General features: G+C 25.9%; 1 protein-coding gene across 1 annotated transcript in view; it reads right to left on the bottom strand.

The window, feature by feature from the left end:
* The window catches only part of LOC142226609 (putative nuclear hormone receptor HR38), a 220,655-nt gene extending 207,616 nt beyond the window's left edge, over positions 1-13,039 (bottom strand). The window contains exon 1 of the mRNA XM_075296702.1: positions 12,160-13,039. Within this exon, the coding sequence (XP_075152817.1) occupies positions 12,160-12,826 (667 nt within the window). The 5' untranslated portion in view covers positions 12,827-13,039. The remainder of the gene's footprint in view (positions 1-12,159) is intronic.
* Between the last annotated feature and the right edge of the window lie 5,642 nt (positions 13,040-18,681).

Below are 18,681 nucleotides of genomic sequence, written 5' to 3'. Positions count from 1 at the left end.
AGAAATAAAATTTAGAAAAAAATTTTCTATAGAAATAAAATTTTGACAATTTGCCTATAGATTTAAAATATTGAAAAATTTGCCTATAGAAATAAAATTTTGACAAAAATTTCTATAGAAATAAAATTTTGCAAAATTTTTAACAAATACAATCTGAATGAATCTTAACGGTACTATAAACTGATAAAAGAATTTTGAAAAAATTTTCTATAAAATAAAATTTTGAAAAAATTTTCTATAGAAATAAAATTTTGACAAAATTTTCTATATAAATAAAATATTGTTTTTTTTTTTTATTTCAGCTTAAAACCATACATTGACTAAACTACAAGTATATCTTAACCAACAGAGGTTAAGGTTATTCTGATAATTGGTTGATAGTTTTGCTGCAAGTAGAGGATGCTGATGAGGAATGTGGTAATTCCGAAAATAAATACAGAAATAAAATTTTGACAAAATTTTCTATAGAAATAAAATTTTGACAAACTTGTCTATAGATATAAAATATTGACAAATTTGCCTATAGAAATAAAATTTTGGCAAAAATTTCTATAAAAATAAAATTTTGACAAAAATTTCTATAGAAATAAAATTTTGCAAAATTTTTAACAGATAAAATCTGAATGAATCTTAACGGTACTAGAAACTGATAATGGAATTTTGAAAAAATTTTCTATAGAAATAAAATATTGACAAAATTTGCTATAAAAATACACTTTTTACAATAAAAATTTGACAAAATTTTCTATAGACCAAATTTTCTATAGAAAAAAATGTTGACCAAATTTTCTATAGAAATAAAATTTTGACAATTTGTCTATAGATATAAAATATTGACCAATTTGCCTATAGAAATAAAATTTTGAAAAAAAAAAAATTCTATAAAAATAAAATCTTGACAAAAACTTCTATAGAAATAAAATTTGCAAAATGTTTAACAAATACAATCTTGACGGTACTAGAAACTGATAAAGGAATTTTGGAAAAATTTTATATAGAAAAAAATTTTTCTGTAGAAATAAAATTTTGACAAATTAGTCTATAGATATAAAATATTGACAAATTTGTCTATAGATATAAAATTTTGACAAAAATTTCTATAGAAATAAAATTTTGAAAAATTTTTAACAAATACAATCTGAATGAATCTTGACGGTACTAGAAACTGATAAAGGAATTTTGAAAAAATTTTCTATAGAAATAAAATTTTGACGAAATTTTCTATTAAAATAAAATTTTGACAAAATTGTCTATAGAAATATAATTATTAAAAAAAATTATATTTTCCTCTTTTCATATTATTTAAATTTAATGAAGACCGTAATTGAAATTAGTATAATTTTGAAATTAATATATTTCTATTTTTTAGAAATAAATTTAAAAAATACGAAGAAAGAAACAGTTTTACCCGGAATATTAAAAGCTACTCAGTGAGCTCACATCTACATAACATGAAATTATATAAAAACATTTTTGAAAAATTGAAATTTTTGATATATTATATTTACTTGGACAACTTAGACCTTAAAATGCTTTCCTGCTTAAACATAAAATTAAATTAAATTCCTTCCCATCTCTATAAACATTTCACAATTATAATAGTATCGATAATAATGCTATTTTCATCCTCTTGAGCAACATATGGCCACTATTGTAAAATTGATTAACGTACATAGCATATCAAACAGAGAGAGAGAAAAACGACAAAAGTTAAATATGTAATTGATTGAGATAATGATGAGGATGACAATGACGACATTCAGGATTTTTATAAAAGATTTCGTCACAAATATATCTTAAAATAAACATTAGCATCATCCATCCACAACGATTGTGGCCCATAAGTCAATGAGCAGATGGAGGATGACTGTTTGGATACTTAGGACATGTAGTGTTTTTGTGTTAGGCCCCCCTCAACCACAAGACAATCAACGAGACTAGAGGCCAATGTCTGGTCGCAATAACCATTGAAGATAATAGAGAAATTAATGGTGGCAAGCAAACTGATAATGAGGAAGAAAATTATTTCTCAAATACATGCAAATTTATATATGGTATCTTCATGCAATCGACATCATAAGCAAAGAAAAATAACTAAATTTTCTCTTTATTTGTTTGATATATATGCCGAATTTTGATACGGCGATAATTACGTTATTTAAATGTGCTGATGAACAGTGTGTCCGTTAGGTAATGCAATTTGAATTTTTTTCCCCAAACATTAACAAATAATAATAATTAATACGACGTAAAGTACGCAGAAAAAGATCTCACCACATTTATTCCAATTAAAATTTTATTTGAATTTTAAAAAATATTCAATTAAAAATTTACTTGGTTCAAAAATTTTTTAAATTAAAACAAAAATCAATCAGAACAATTAATTGTATCAATTAATTTTTTAATTGACTTTGGTGATTGAAAGTATCATTTATGTGAAGACATTTGTATTAAAAATTGATTGGATCCTTTAAGATAAACAATATTTTTTTCCGTGTAGTTTAGCATGGTTGATCGGATAAATACTTAGCCTTAAAATATAATTCCCAGTACAAAGTGACAAAAATTAAAAATCCGGTCGATCTGGCCGATGTCCACAAATGCCATTCACTAATTTTGTGAGCTTCTGTGACCTTTGTCCTTCGAGGGTTATAGAGTGATCAACAACGCTGGATAAACATCGGTGAACTGGTTTCATTTTTTGCACCGATATTCGGTTTTGTTGAAAACCTCTTCGTCGGTGGACTGTTATAACCAGCATTTTCAGCACTTCAAAACCGATTTTCGGGTTTTAGTTCAAAGTGCACTAAAGTGCTTAGTGGTTTAACGATTGTCAGTAAAACAGGTTGAACCGGTTATGCCGGTTATTTTGCTTTAAAAACACCGGTTTTGTAATATTTTCAAGTTTTCTAGAAATAACAAAAAAAGACAAGATTTTTTGCTCACTCTAGATGGCTACGAAAAACTTCAATGTGCTTTGATTATCAACGTCCAGTTACCACGGGAAATGCTACCAAGAAGGATAAAGTGACAAAAATCCATGATCTCAAGCCGCCAATGCGAGATCATGTTGAGTAAATCTGTAACGAAGTTTTCTAGATGAGAAAGCAATGGCTCATTCCAGACAACAAGCGCAACCGTGAAGCTGAGTCAGATCACCGTTCAACAGAGTTTAATTACAATTCTATGGAGTTTCTCCTTCCATGACAGTCGATGAAACATAAACGCATTGGTACCACAGTTGTTTGGTAGATTTGTAGAATTTTTGATGCTTTGGTAAATTTTGCAAAGGGATACTACATAGAAATAAAATGTTGAAAAAAAATTTATAGAAATAAAATTTTCAAATATTTTTCGTTTGAAATAAAATATTGGCAACATTTTCTATAGAAATAAAATTTTGACAAAATCTTCCATAGAAATAAAATTTTGACAAAATATTCTATAGAAATAAAATGTTCATAAATTTTATATAGAAAAAAATTTTGACAAAATTTTTTATAGAATTACAATTTTGATAAAATTTTCTACAGAAATAAAATTTTGACAAAATTTTCAATAGAAATAAAATTTTGATAAAATTTTCTATAGAAATAAATTTTTACCAAAATTTTCTATAGAAATAAAAATTTTACAAAATTTTCTATAGAAATAAAATTTTGGCAAAATTTTCTATACAAATAAAATTTTGAAAAAATTTTCAATAGAAATCAAATATTGACAAAATTTTCTATAGAAATAAAATGTTGACAAAATTTTCTATAGAAATTACATTTTGACAAAATTTTCTATAGAAATAAATTTTTGAGAAAATTTTTTATAGAAATAAAATTTTACACAATTTTCTCTAGAAATAAAATTTTGTCAAAATTTTCCATAGAAATAAAATTTTAACAAAATTTTCTATAGATATAAAATTTTGACAAAATTTTCTACAGAAATAAAATTTTGACCAAATTATCTATAGAAATAAAATTTTCACAAAATTTTATATAGAAATAAAATTTTGACAACATTTTCTATATAAATACAATCTTTACAAAGTTTTCTATAGAAATGAAATATTGTATAGAAATAAAATTTTGACAAAATTTTCTATAGAAATGAAATTTTGACAAAAATTTTCTATAGAAATAAATTTTTGAGAAAATTTCCTATAGAAATAAATTTTTGAGAAAATTTTCTATAGAAATAAATTTTTGAGAAAATTTTCTATAGAAATAAAATTTTGACACAATTTTATTGACAAAATAAATTTGGAAACAAATTTTTATAGAAATAAAATTTTGAAACAAATTTTTATAGAAATAAAATTTTGACATAATTTTCTATAGAAATAAAAGTTCGACATAATTTTCTATAGAAATAAAATTTTGACAAAATTTTCTATAGAAATAAAATTTTGACAAAATTTTCTATAGAAATAAAATTTTGACAAAATTTTCGATAGAAATAAAATTGTGACAAAATTTTCTATAGAAATAAACTTTTGACAAAATTTTCTATAGAAATAAAATGTTGACAAAATTTGCTATAGAAATAAAGTTTTTAAAACAATTTTCTGTAGAAATTGAATTGTGACAAAATTTTCAATAGAAATAAAATTTCGAGAAAAAAATATAAATTCGAGAAATAAAATTTTGATAAAATTTACTAAAGAAATAAAATTGTGATTAAATTTTCGATATACATACAGTTTTCATAAAATTTTCTATAGAAAGAAAATTTTGATAAAACTGTCTATAGAAATAAACTTTTGAAAACAAATTTGTATAGAAATAGAATTTAAAAAAATTATAGAAATAAAATGTTTACTAAATATTTTATATAAAAAAATTTTTGACAAAATTTTCTATATAAATACAATTTTGACAATTTTTTCTATAGAAAGAAAATTTTGAGAAATTTTATATAGAAATAAATTTTTGAGACAATTTTCTATAGAAATAAAATTTTGACACAATTTTCTATGGAAATAAAATTTTGACAAAATTTTCTATATAAATACAATTTTTAAATATTTTTTCTATGGAAATGAAAATTTGTATAGAAATAAAATTTTGAAAAATTTTCTAAAGAAATAAAAAATTTTGACAAAATTTTCTATTGAAATAAAATTTTGACAAAATTTTTTATAGAAATAAAATTTTGACAAAATTTTCTATAGAAATAAAATTTTGACAAAATTTTCTATAGAAATACAATTTTTACAAATTTTTCTATAGAAATTAAATTTTGTATAGAAATAAAATTTTGACAAAATTTTGTACAGAAATAAAATTTTGAAAAACTTTTTAAAGAAATAAAAAATTTTGACGAAATTGCGTTTGGACTAAAATTTTGTCACAATTTTCTATAGAAATAAAATTTTGACAAAATTTCTATTGCAATAGAATTTTGACAAAATTTTCTATAGAAAAAAAACTTTGACAAAAGTTTCTATAGCAATAAAATTTTGACAAAACTTTCTATAGAAATAAAATTTTGACAAAATTTTCTATAGAAATAAAATTTTGAAAAAAATTTTTACAGACATAAAATTGTGACAAAATTTTCTATAGTAATAAAATTGTGACAAAATTTTCTATAGAAATAAAATTTTGACAAAATTTTCTATAGCAATAAAATTTTGACAAAATTTTCTATAGAAATGCAGTTTTGATAAAATTTTCTATAGAAATAAAATTTGGCAAAATTTTCTATAGAAATAAAATTTTGATAAAGTTTTCTATAGAAATTAAATGTTGAGACTTTTACAAAATAAAACCAAATGTAATCTAATATCATCGGATTGTATGTTCGGTCCTTTAAGAATAAAGTTGCATTGATTTTCAATGCTTTCAATGATATTCAGTTGTGAACAAAAATATCCACTTTATACTGAAAATAATTTTTTCATTTCCTCAATTGTCCACCTATGGAAATGAAAAGCATGCACAGACGTCATTGTTATAGTAGAGACTGCTTGTGTTTAGCCCATATCAAATGATGACATCTTTACTTGCTAAGGAAGTGGGCAAAATCAGTTGGCATGGTATTGAATATTAGGTGAACACATATACAAATGCATAGCGATGACTTAATAGAAAAACTTTCTAATACGTATTTTTTTTTAATATTAGTTTTTAAATCTTCTGAAAGAAAAATATCAGAAAAAAATATATCAGAAGAAAAAAAAATAAAACATTTTTTAAAGAGAAAAAAATTATTACCGTTTTGTGATAATAATAATTTAGATATATATTTTGTATTAATATTTGAGGAATTTTTGTGAGTTATTTCTATCTCCTTTAAAGTAGCGAAAACTCAAGTTAGTCCTTTTCGTCTATTAAGCCATCGATAATATAGTATTTACTCTTGGTTATTACGATTGAAAATCAGATGATGACATAGTATTTGAGGAAAAACACCTGCGTCAATTTCTGTGTATCGCAATTGTTTGTCATAATAAATTTGAGTTGTTTTCGTTTTGCCTGCTTCCTCAATGCTAAGATGGCAATGAATGCCTTTAGAAATAGAATAAAAATATATTCGATATATATTCATCAAGATGTTATTGCCAATTATTGAATTAAACAATAATTATGTCGCCATGGGTAAATCTCTACTCATGATAATCAATGATGATGCATTTCTTTCATCAAGTTTGTCGGCTTATTTTGCCAAGATAGATACATTTTTAAGGTATAAGGGAAATGTTTTGTTTTACTTTCTTGTTTTTTTTTTTTTGTTAATACATAATCATAAGGTAAATTTATAAAATTTTCTTTTATTGTACCTTTTGCAAATATTTTCTAATTGCATAGACTATACACAGGTTCTTATTTGTCTTTATTTATTGGCGTAATAGTTTTGTGCAGCGTCGTTGCCATTGCGAAGACCGATTCATCAACGATTTGTGTTTTTGTTGTCGGTGGGGGCTTAAAAATAATAACCACGTGAATTCAATGGCACTGTTTGTTGTTATCGTTGTTTTTGCAATATTTATGGTAATTGCAAATCACGAGAATTTTTGCTCGTCGATGATATGAGCCAATATTTATAGAAATAGTTTGGGTCGTTTTGGTTTTTTTTTTTGTTTTTTTGTTTTGTCTTAATATGTTTTGGGTTTATGTGGGGACGGTAAGTATGGGTGTTGTTCGATTTTCTTAAGGTATAAAAAATTTCAATATGTTCTAGCTTTGTTGTTTTATGTTTCTTCTTTTTCTTAATAATACATACAACTAACAAATATGTAAAAATCTATTGCATTTCCTCATGGATACAAGAAATACGTAAGAGTCATCTTGTTTAGGGTTCACTGGTGCGTATGGTTGTTGGGGGTGGGTTCATGAATTCATAACAATCATACGTAACAATGGCCATGGTTATTTAAGTTAATTGCTAAGATATTGCAATCTAATTAATTCGGTATAATTAGTACAAATCGTAATCCAATTTATTTTATTAATTATATATAATATTCCAAATTTTTATTATTTTATTAAATTTTGATTGTTAACACTACTTTTTGTGATTATTAATTTTTTGTTTTATTAATAGCATTTATAAAATTAAGTAGTATAACTAATTTTTTTTTTCAATTAAAAAAATTTTTTGGTTCAATTAATTTTTAATGAATATTTTTTAAAATTTATATATTTTTGTCTGTGTAGCCCAGCAAAAAAGCACAGAATACTATTTTTTTCTTCTACCGCGAAATAAATTGATCCAATTAATTTTTAATTTGCATTTCTTCAACCATAATATATCACGGATAGTATCATTTTAAAGTATAATTTTTGTGATTGTTTGTTTGTTACCTAAACTAGTAGAATAAATTTAAATTTCTTTATAATTTAAAGTATTAATATTTTTAAAAATCCAAGTAAAATTTTAAATGGAAAAATTTTGTTGATATTTATTTTCTGTGAGTCTATTCTTTAACTTTGTTTATAACATTTGTGTTTGTTTATGGCAGTTTTATTAAGTCCATTAAAGAAATGTTTCGTGGTCCATGTCGTTTCTCTTTTTTATAAAATCCCAAAGACAAAAAGAAGTCACTAAAAATGAGCCATATGTCAATTTCCATATATTTGGAACATGTTCAATTTTTTAATACCTCAATTGCTCTAGTATATATGGGCTCTGACCTGGCTAAATAGTAATTTAATTTCCTTTTTAGTTTTTTTCCGATCATATAAATGTTAATAGTTTGTCCGTATTGTCTATAACTGACATCCTAGTATTTTTTGGTTCTCGCGAATGAGGAGAATATCATTCAATTCATCACCGAAAACCTTTTGCCAACAGTTGGGATGATTCTTTTTATGGAACGAATACATCCCACTTGATGGTTCACTCATTTTCTACAATGGATCACTTGGAGCCACTGCTTCATTTTAATTTGTCAAACCGATTAGATTATATTAAATTGTGTATCTTCAAAAAAAGGGAGATGTGACGGTCACTTCCAAAGCATTTGTTGTACTATAAGTGACACACATACCACCTCGATACTCATACTTTTCTCCTTGAGACGTCCATGAATTTTATTATAGGCCAAGCTTCCCTTTGTGGGGTACAATCACATGTTTTCGCCCTCATTCTATGTCAGTGTTTGCATCTACTCTGTTATACTCGTCTGCCCTCCCTAGTCGTCCAGTATATATTTGATCGATTCATATTACTTATACGCATTCTAGGAACTAAGAATTCTTTTAAAAAATAATACGCACCATGGTCACGGTTGCACACGGTTGTTACTGTTTGGTAGATTCTTGATGTTTTGGTAGATTTTTCAAAATATTCCTCTCCAACTAACAGATACTTAAAACATTTTCTATAGAAATAAAATTTTGACAAAATTGTCTATAGAAATAAAATTTTGTCATTGACATGGAAATAAAATTTGCACAAAATTTTCTAAAAAAAAATAAACTGTTGACTAAAAATTTCTATTGAAATAAAATTTTGAATAAAATTCTTTTGACAAAATTTTCTATAGAAAAACAATTGACGAAATTCTCCATAGAAATTTGACGAAATTTTCTATTGAAATTTGATGAAATTTTTCATGAAAAAAAAATATTTTGTCACAATTTTCTATGTAAATAAAATTGTGACAAAATTTTCCATCGAAATAAAATTCTGACATAATTTTCTTAGAAATAAAATTTTGAGAACATTTTCAATAAAAATGAAATTTTTAAAAACTTTTCTCCAGAAATAAAATCTTGACAAAGAAATAAAACTTTGACAATATTTTCCATATAAATAAAATTTTCAGAAAATGTTCTATAGAAACAAAATTTTGACAAAATTTTCTATGAAAATAAAAAATTTTCTACGGAAATAAAATTTTCACAAAATTTTCTATAGAAATAAAATTTTGACAAAATTTTCTATAGAAAAATATATTGCCCAAAAATTTCAATTGAAATAAAACTTTGACAAAATTTTCCATAAAAAAAAAATTGTCAAAATTTTCTACAGAAAAAAAAAAATTGACGAAATAAAATTTTGACAAAATTTTCTAAGGAAAATAAAATTTTAACAAAATTCTCTATTAAAATAAAATTCTCTATTGAAATAAAATTTTCTATGGAAATAAAATTTTGAGAAAAATTTTTTACAGAAATAAAATTTGGTCAAAAATTTCTATAAAAATAAAGTTTTGACAAAATTTCCACGGAAATAAAATTTTCACAAAATTTTCTATAGAAATAAAATTTTGACAAAATTTTCTGTGGAGATAAAATTTTCTATAGAAAAAAATATTGACCAAAAAATTCAATTGAAATAAAACTTTGAAAAAATATGTCAAAATTTTCTATAGAAAAAAATTTACGAAATAAAATTTTGACAAAATTTTCTAAGGAAAATAAAATTTTGACGAAATCCTCTAGTGAAATAAAATTTTCTATGGAAATAAAATTTTGACAAAAATTTTTTACAGCAATAAAATTTGGTCAAAAATTTCTATAAAAATAAAGTTTTGACAAAATTTTCTACGGAAATAAAATTTTCACAAAATTTTCTAAAAAAATTAAATTTTGACAAAATTTTCTATGGAGATAAAATTTTCTATAGAAAAAAATATTGACCAAAAATTTCAATTGAAATAAAACTTTGACAAAATTTATAGAAAAAAATAGACGAAATTAAATTTTGACAAAATTCTCTATTGCAATAAAATTCTCTATTGAAATAAAATTTTCTATGGAAATAAAATTTTGACAAAATTTTTTTACAGAAATAAAATTTGGTCAAAAATTTCTGTAAAAATTAAGTTTTGACAAAATGTTCTACAGAAATAAAATTTTGACAAAATTTTCTATAGAAATTTCATTTTCTATAAAAACGAAATTTTGACAAAAATTTCTACAAAAATGAAATTTTGACAAAAATTTCTATAAAAATAAAATTTTGATAAAATTTTCAGTAGAAATAAAATTTTGACAAAATTTTCTAAAGAAATAAAATTTTTAGAAAATTTTCTATGGAAATAAAATATTGAGACAATTTTCTACATAATTAAAATGTTGAAAAAATTTTCGATAGAAATAAAATTTTGACAAAGAAGTAAAACTTTGACCACCCTCTATGTTCTGGTTTACGAATTCGCAAAACCCAAAATTTCGGATTGTCAATAACTTCTGAACCATTTCATTTTTTGCGAAGAAATTTCTCTAAATTAATTTCCTTACTCATAAGAACGGTGGGTGAAAAATTCGTATTATATATCTTTGTGGTTCGGAAAATAGAGGTGGTGAAAAATTTTGCGTTTTGCGAATTCGTAAACCGGAACATGGGGGAATATTTTCTACAGAAATAAAATTTTCAGAAAAATTTCTATAGAAATAACATTTTGCCAAAAATTTCTATGGAAATAAAATTTTCAGAAAATTTTCTATAGAAATAAAATTTTGCCAAAATTTTCTATGGAAATAAAATTTTCACAATATTTTCTATAGAAATAAAATGTTGACCATTGACTATTGAAATAAAACTTTGACAAAATTGTCCATAAAAAAATATGACATAATTTTCTATAGAAATAAAATTTTGACAAAAATTTCTATAAAAATGAAATTTTGACAAAAATTTCTATAAAAATGAAATTTTGACAAAAATTTCTATAAAAATGAAATTTTGATAAAATTTTCAGTAGAAATAAAATTTTCTAAAGAAATAAAATTTTTAGAAAATTTGTTATGGAAATAAAATATTGAGACAATTTTCTACATAATTAAAATGTTGACAAAATTTTCGATAGAAATACTATTTTGACAAAGAAGTAAAGCTTTGACCATCCTCTATGCTCTGGTTTACGAATTCGCAAAATTTCGGATTGTCAACAACTTCTAAACCATTCCATTTTTTGGCAAATTTCTATAGAAATAACATTTTGTCAAAATTTTCTTTGGAAATAAAATTTTCAGAAAATTTTCTATACAAATAAAATTTTGCTAAAATTTTCTAGGGAAATAAAATTTTCACAAAATTTTCTATAGAAATAAAATGTTGACCAGAAGTTTCTATTGAAATAAAACTTTGACAAAATTGGATATAAAAAAAATATGACATAATTTTCTATAGAAATAAAATTTTCAGAAAATTTTCTATATAAATAAAATTTTGACAAAATTTTCTATGGAAATAAAATTTTCACAAAATTTTGTATAGAAAAAATTTTGACAAAATTTTCTACAGAAATAAAATTTTTAAAACATTTTCTAATGAAACAAAATTTTAACAATATTTTCTATAGAAATAAAATTTGGAGAACATTTTCTATAGAAATAAAATTTTGACAAAATTTTCTATGGAAATAAAATTTTGAGAACATTTTCGATAGAAATAAAATATTGCAAAATTTTCTGAAGAAATAAAATGTTGACAAAAGTTTCTATTGAAATAAAATGTTGATAAAAAAATTCTATAGAAATAAAAAAACTTTTATGGATTTTTTATTTCTTGAAAAATTTTAATTCTATAAATGTTTTTGAGGCATTATTAAAACGATCAAAAAATTGGGGAACTGCAATTATCGGAAAATTCTACCTATAAATATTTATATATTTTTTTATTCAGTTTTTTATAATAAAAACTACCACCACCATAACATACAAAAAATAATAAAATATTAAAAAAAAATTAACAAAAATGTATACATACAATTCGTATTAGGGAAACTATGATCCGGTGATGATGAGGTCACATTGAAGTTGCCCAACTGCTTGCGATAAGTAAAATTGCTTAAACACCACAAATTATCTGGGGACGTTGCTGAGGCTGCTGCTGCAGCAGCTACCACATCCAATACCGAATGGTCATAGGATAATGGTTCTGATTTTAAAACAAATTTCTCACCCTGTGATGTGGCATAGGGTGGTGTAACAGGCGATGGTGTATCATTTAAATTATAATAATAATTCGAACAATTATTATGATGGCCGTGATGTGATATATCACAGCCATCGGGAAATAGATTGCGGCAAGGATATATGAGATTAGGAGGATTTGATGCCGCCGATGTTATTGGGGATTGTGATTGTTTGTGATTGGAATTCGCCGAGAGGGGAAAATTATAATTGTCACTATGATGTAAATGATTGTTATTGATTTCATAGAGATTTGTTTCAGATTTTATGGATATCGTGGCAGCGGCATTCAATTCCTCCGATGCATTATTAGGATTAAAATTATTATTATTGATGTTATTATTGATTTCATTGGTCCCATAAGGTAAATGCGTATTAAGAGAATTTTCCAGAGTTACTAAAGTATTGGACGATGGAGGTTCTTGTTTAACCACAATCAATGAAGCCAAACGATTGCGCATTTTATGGCTATGTTATATTTTTTTTCCAAAACAAAAAAATTGAATTGTATGACTTGTTTGCTGCGAATTCTTAAAAATGTAAAATCCTGGAAATTTTTTTGAATATAACTTTGTAAAATCTTTACATGTTTTTTGTTCTTCAAGGTTAATGAGATGAATGTTGAATGAGATAAACATAAAATACACACGAAACACAAACAAAAATATTTACAACATTTAGGAATATTTTATAAACACCTGTGGAAGGTTGCAAAACCCTCAGGCGCACGTTTAAACTCTGCAGCTCCAGCACGCCGATTTTTCACTAAAAACAGCCTTAAATAATGAGGATTCACTAGAAGTACTTTATATTGAGTTGTATTTTGTAGGTGTAGAAAATTTCCTATACACTTTTCAATGTTGTTATTTTTCTCTGTAAAGTTTTGCTCTCTTTTTTTTACATTTTATTATACAGCATTTATTACTTTGTATGGCACGTGCGTGTGTATATGTGAATTTTGTCGTTTTTTTGGTTATTTTGTTTTCACTGAATCTCTTGTATATTTTGCGTATTCATCTAGATTCCGTTTTTTGCTGTTTCTCTATCTATAGAAAATGTAAAACGACGTCAGCATTACGACGTAATCACTTGATGGTATATATACACATGATTTTGTTTTTGTTTTTGGTTTGTTTTTCAGGTTCATATTATTTCCGTTTTGCTTTTGTTGTTGCTACTCTTGTTTTTGTTAAGTGAGGCACAAGGACTTTTTCCCATATACATATTTTGTGCACTACCATGTACCATGTATATAATATTCAGCGTAGTATTTTTCATATTATAACATAACTGGGATCGTTTAAAGTAAATTTGTAAATTTAAGAAGTCTTTAAATAAAAGGATTTTGGATATATTTCGGCAATTAACACATCATCATAGTTAGAATAAAGCACTTTTATTTTTCTTAATCATACGCACTAGTGTTCTTGTAATTATTTTTTTTTATTTATCATACGCTCCCTTGAGTTGTTTGTTGTAAGATTTAAGATTGGTTCTGGTTTCACATATACTCGTATTTTACTAAATTCATTGCATACTTTAAGGCTTTCGTGTATAAATTCGTTCAAGATTACATGCCACTTTAAATAACGTCCTTTGTTTTCTATATATGTATATAAAATTGGCCTTCGTGTTATTATTTGAATTAGATGTGATTTTTAATGTTTTTTGCTTTTCTGCTAGTACTTGTAATGTTTTTGAACTTTTTGTTTTGTAACGTAGTTTTTGAGTTATTTTATTTTCAACTTAAACAATGTTTAAACCAGAAGATTTCCATTTAGTATTTGTTGTTAAGGTCCTGAAATGAGAATATAAATAAATAGGATATATTAGTTTTATTAAATTTAATAGATACATAAAATAACTTAAATAAGTACAATGATGCAAATGTCAGACGCATAACTGATTTAAATATACCAGAAATATGCACAGAAATGATATTATTTTATTCAATTGGCGCTATGCTCCAAAAAATAAGCCCCACAATCCAAATGAAAGAGAATCTTAAATATGGGAACGATGCTTCATAACGAATATTAGCCCCAGTAAAATGTAACTAAAGCATGAAAGTCGTTCGCAAAATAAAATTAGGCTTATTATTTATAAATTTTCTATGGAAATAAAATTTTCAGAAAATTTTCTATATAAATAAAATTTTGACAAAATTTTCTATGGAAATAAAATTTTCAGAAAATTTTCTATGGAAATAAAATTTTCAGAAAATTTTCTATATAAATAAAATTTTCAGAAAATTTTCTATATAAATAAAATTTGGCAAAATTTTCTATGGAAATAAAATTTTCCCAAAATTTTCTATAGAAAAAAAATTGACAAAGTTTTCTATAGACAAAAAAAATTAAGCAAAATTTTCTAATAAAATACAATTGTAACAAAATTTTCTACTGAAATAAAATTTTGACAAAATTTTCTATAGAAATAAAATTTTAACAAAATTTTCTATAGAAATAAAATTTGGAGAAAATTTTCTATAGAAATAAAATTTTAACAACATTTTCTATGGAAATAAAATTTTGAGAACATTTTCGATAGAAATAAAATTTGACAAAATTTTCTATAGAAATCAAATATTGACAAAATTTTCTGAAGAAATATAATAAGAAAACAAATAAGAAAAAGAAAGAAAATAGCCCCAGTAAAATGTAACTAAAGCATGAAAGTCGTCCGCAAAATAAAATTAGGCTTATTAGCCACCGTGGTGCAATGGTTAGCATGCCCGCCTTGCATACACAAGGTCGTGGGTTCGATTCCTGCTTCGACCTAAAACCAAAAACTTTATCAGAGTTGGATTATCCCACCTCAGTAATAAGGTATCACAATGGACTGAATAGTCTAAGTGAGCCTGATACATCGGGCTGCCACCTAACCTAACCTAATGCTGGTGACATTTCTGAGTGTTTCAAAGCTTCTCTAAGTGGTTTCACTGTAATGTGGAACGCCATTCGGACTCGGCTATAAAAAGCAGGTCCCTTGTCATTGAGCTTAATATGAAATCGGGCAGCACTCAGTGATAAGAGAGAAGTTCACCAATGTGGTATCACAATGGACTGAAGTCTAAGTGAGCCTGATACATCGGGCTGCCACCAAACCTAACCTAACCTACGCTTAATTTTAACTTTTGATATACACGATCAGATAATGAAACCCACCGATTTTTGTCAGCGGCGGCGGAAGTTTGACGGCTAAGCCGATGTGTGTTCGGCGGCGCACAATTATCCATTATAATTTCAATTTGATGTTATCCGAATGGCAATGAGATTAATTGTACAACCAATCTTACAATCAAATTTACATTTCATTACAATTTTCTGAGTTAAATTTTTGCAAAATTATTGTAGCAATTTGATACAGATCGATTGTGGGTGGAAAGTTCAAAATTTTGGCAAAAAAATACAACAGTTATTAATAATTTTTGCTGATTTAAATCAATAATTTTGATTAATTTGCGACTAAATTTGAGTCGAGATGAGTCTACACGAGTTTTTGCCAGTCGACAGCGGAGTCGACTGGTAAAAACTGGTTGATGGTGCGACTCGGCGGCTTTAATCTCTGTACACGATCGTGTGAAAATCAATCTTAGCTGATGGGAAAAATATGAAGTTTTCAGAAAGAAAAATCACATATGTGTTTTTGAATCTCTTCGGAATCGCGTTAGAACACTTTGGACTCTGTCCGTAGGAAAAAGTCTTAAACCCCGCCTTAAAAAGGGAAAAAGGTTAGGATAGGTAAAGTGGCACCCCGATATTTGAAGCTAACTTAGACTATTCCGTCCATTGTGATACCAGAGTGATAAACTTTGCTCTTATCACAGAGTGCTGCCCGATTTTATGTTAAGCTCAATGACAAGGGTTGCGGAAGCTTTGAAACGCTGAAAAATGTCACTGACGGGGGGATAATACACCTCTGAATTGTTTTTTTTTTTGTATTTGTTTTTATTTGTATTTTTGATTGAACCCATGACCCTTTGTATGCAAGGCTTCAAAGGCTTTTCCACAGCAGTTCCGAGAACACAGAAAAATTGTTTTCTGATTCGTGACTGAATCAGATGAATTAATTGATCCAAATAATTTTATAATTAAATTATTTCAGTGAGTGAAATTTGTAATTTTATTTTAATGTTTTTTTTTTTTCTTTATAGATTTTCTTTTTTGCGACATTTAATAGTCTAAAATTATGGCTTTACCAAGAAACCAAAAATTGCGTACTATCTAAGTCTGGTCCAAAAGAACTTCATCGGAAGTGGAAAAAAATGATGGGGGATCCAGGGATACTCTTAAAAAATGTTGGTGGAGCAACTTTCACTTTTTTTTGCTGGGATGCTATATGACATATTGGCCATCTACTAGTTTCAAGAATTTGTGTCAAAAAGTCTAACTGCACAACAATAGAAGGAATTCGGAAGGAATAGTGAAGTCCTTCATTTACAATTATAATGATTCTATTTTTTAAGAAGAAATTTGAAAAATTGTTTCATGAAAAACTCAGACTTACGGACCGGTCACACTGGGTAAATATTGGACAGAAATAAGAAAATAATTCCTTGCCGCAGTCAAACCAGCAAACAATGAGCTAAATTGTTTTGATTGGACTATTTTCCAAAACTGATATTAATATAATTTCTTCCTGACCACTCTGTTTGGTCAAATATAGGTTTTAGGTACACAGAAAAATATTTCACCAAAATATTTCCAATTAAAACATTGAATAAAATTAAAAAAATTTATCACAAAATTGCTGCTTTTAATAAAATTAATAAAGAAAGATAAGAAAATTATTTATTATTGATTCTTTTTTATTTTTTATAAAAATATTAATTAATAAAAATTTATTTAATTAAAACTGTAATTGAAAATTTTGCGTTTCTAAAAAAGATTTTATTGATATAATTAAAAATGAATCTTCATTAATTGAAAAATGATTTTAAATAATTAATTGTATCAATTAAAAACAAAATTGTTGTTTGCAGTCGATATTAATTAAATTTTTAATTGAATCGAATAAAAATTTAACTTAAAAATCAATTGCTATGTGACAATGGATGAAACATGGCTCCATCACTACACTCCTGAGTCCATTCGAAAGTCGGCTGAGTGGACAGCTACCGGTGAACCGTCTCCGAAGCGTGGAAAGACTCAAAAGTCCGCTGCGCATGGAATCATTTTTATCGATTATCTTGAGAAGGGAAAAACCATCAGCTATTATACGGCATTATTGGAGCGTTTGAAGGTCGAAATCGCGGCAAAACGGCCCATATGAAGAAGAAAAAAGTGTTGTTCCACCAAGACAACGCACCATGCCACAAGTCATTGAGAACGATGGCAAAAATTCATGAATTGGGCTTCGAATTGCTTCCCCACCCACCGTATTCTCCAGATCTGGCCCAGCGACTTTTTCTTGTGCTCAGACCTCAAAAGGATGCTCGCAGGGAAAAAAATTTGGTTGCAATGAAGAGGTGATCGCCGAAACTGAGGCCTATTTTGAGGCAAAACCGAAGGAGTACTACCAAAATGGTATCAAAGAATTGGAAGGTCGTTATAATCGTTGTATCGCTCTTGAAGGGAACTATGTCGAATTTTGACAAAAAAAAATGAGTTTTTCTTTGTTAGACAGGGGACTTATCAGCCAACCTGTTATGAACATTATATGCGTGCACTTACAAATAATGTGCTAAAAATGTGAGTTCCAAACATATAATTTTATACCGAAACATATGAAATCGTTAAATCGAATCATGGATTAATCTCTCTCCCTTTTTGTAATTTTAAATATTATGTTTTAAATATAAAATTCATCCGATTTGGTTGAAACTTTCTTCACTTTATATTCCAAAGAAAATGTCTGCCTCAATTATTCTACAGTTATGTGAAAAAAAGACAGTCGTATTCCCCATTGTTTGTGTTTACGAATTCACATAACATGAAAGAAATCAGTAGTCTGATTTGAACCCACTAGAAAATTTATGAAACGAAGTTCAGCAATCAGGGGGAAATTTTCATCAATTTGGGATTATATGCTAAAAGAAATGTTCTGCTGTTCTCGATAAAGGTGGGTATTAAGTTCGAGTTTAGCCGCTAAAATCGAATTTTTTCACGATTACTTTTCTTACTGAAAATTTGTAACAAATATGCATAATTGTATGCCTTTTTTTACTGATTTACACTCAAAAAAAAGTGAACTCTCTATTTCACTAAAGCCAATTCAACTTTATATTAGTTCATAGAATTATTATGTTTAGAGAAAGTTTCATTTACTTTAATAATTTTTTGCGTATGTTAGTTAAATGAACTAAAAATCGGGG

This window comes from Haematobia irritans, chromosome 2 (assembly GCF_050003625.1).
Source record: "Haematobia irritans isolate KBUSLIRL chromosome 2, ASM5000362v1, whole genome shotgun sequence".
Taxonomy (NCBI): domain Eukaryota; kingdom Metazoa; phylum Arthropoda; class Insecta; order Diptera; family Muscidae; genus Haematobia; species Haematobia irritans.
The sequence above is the reverse complement of the archived record's forward strand: the minus strand, read 5'-3'. Positions and strand labels throughout refer to the sequence as shown.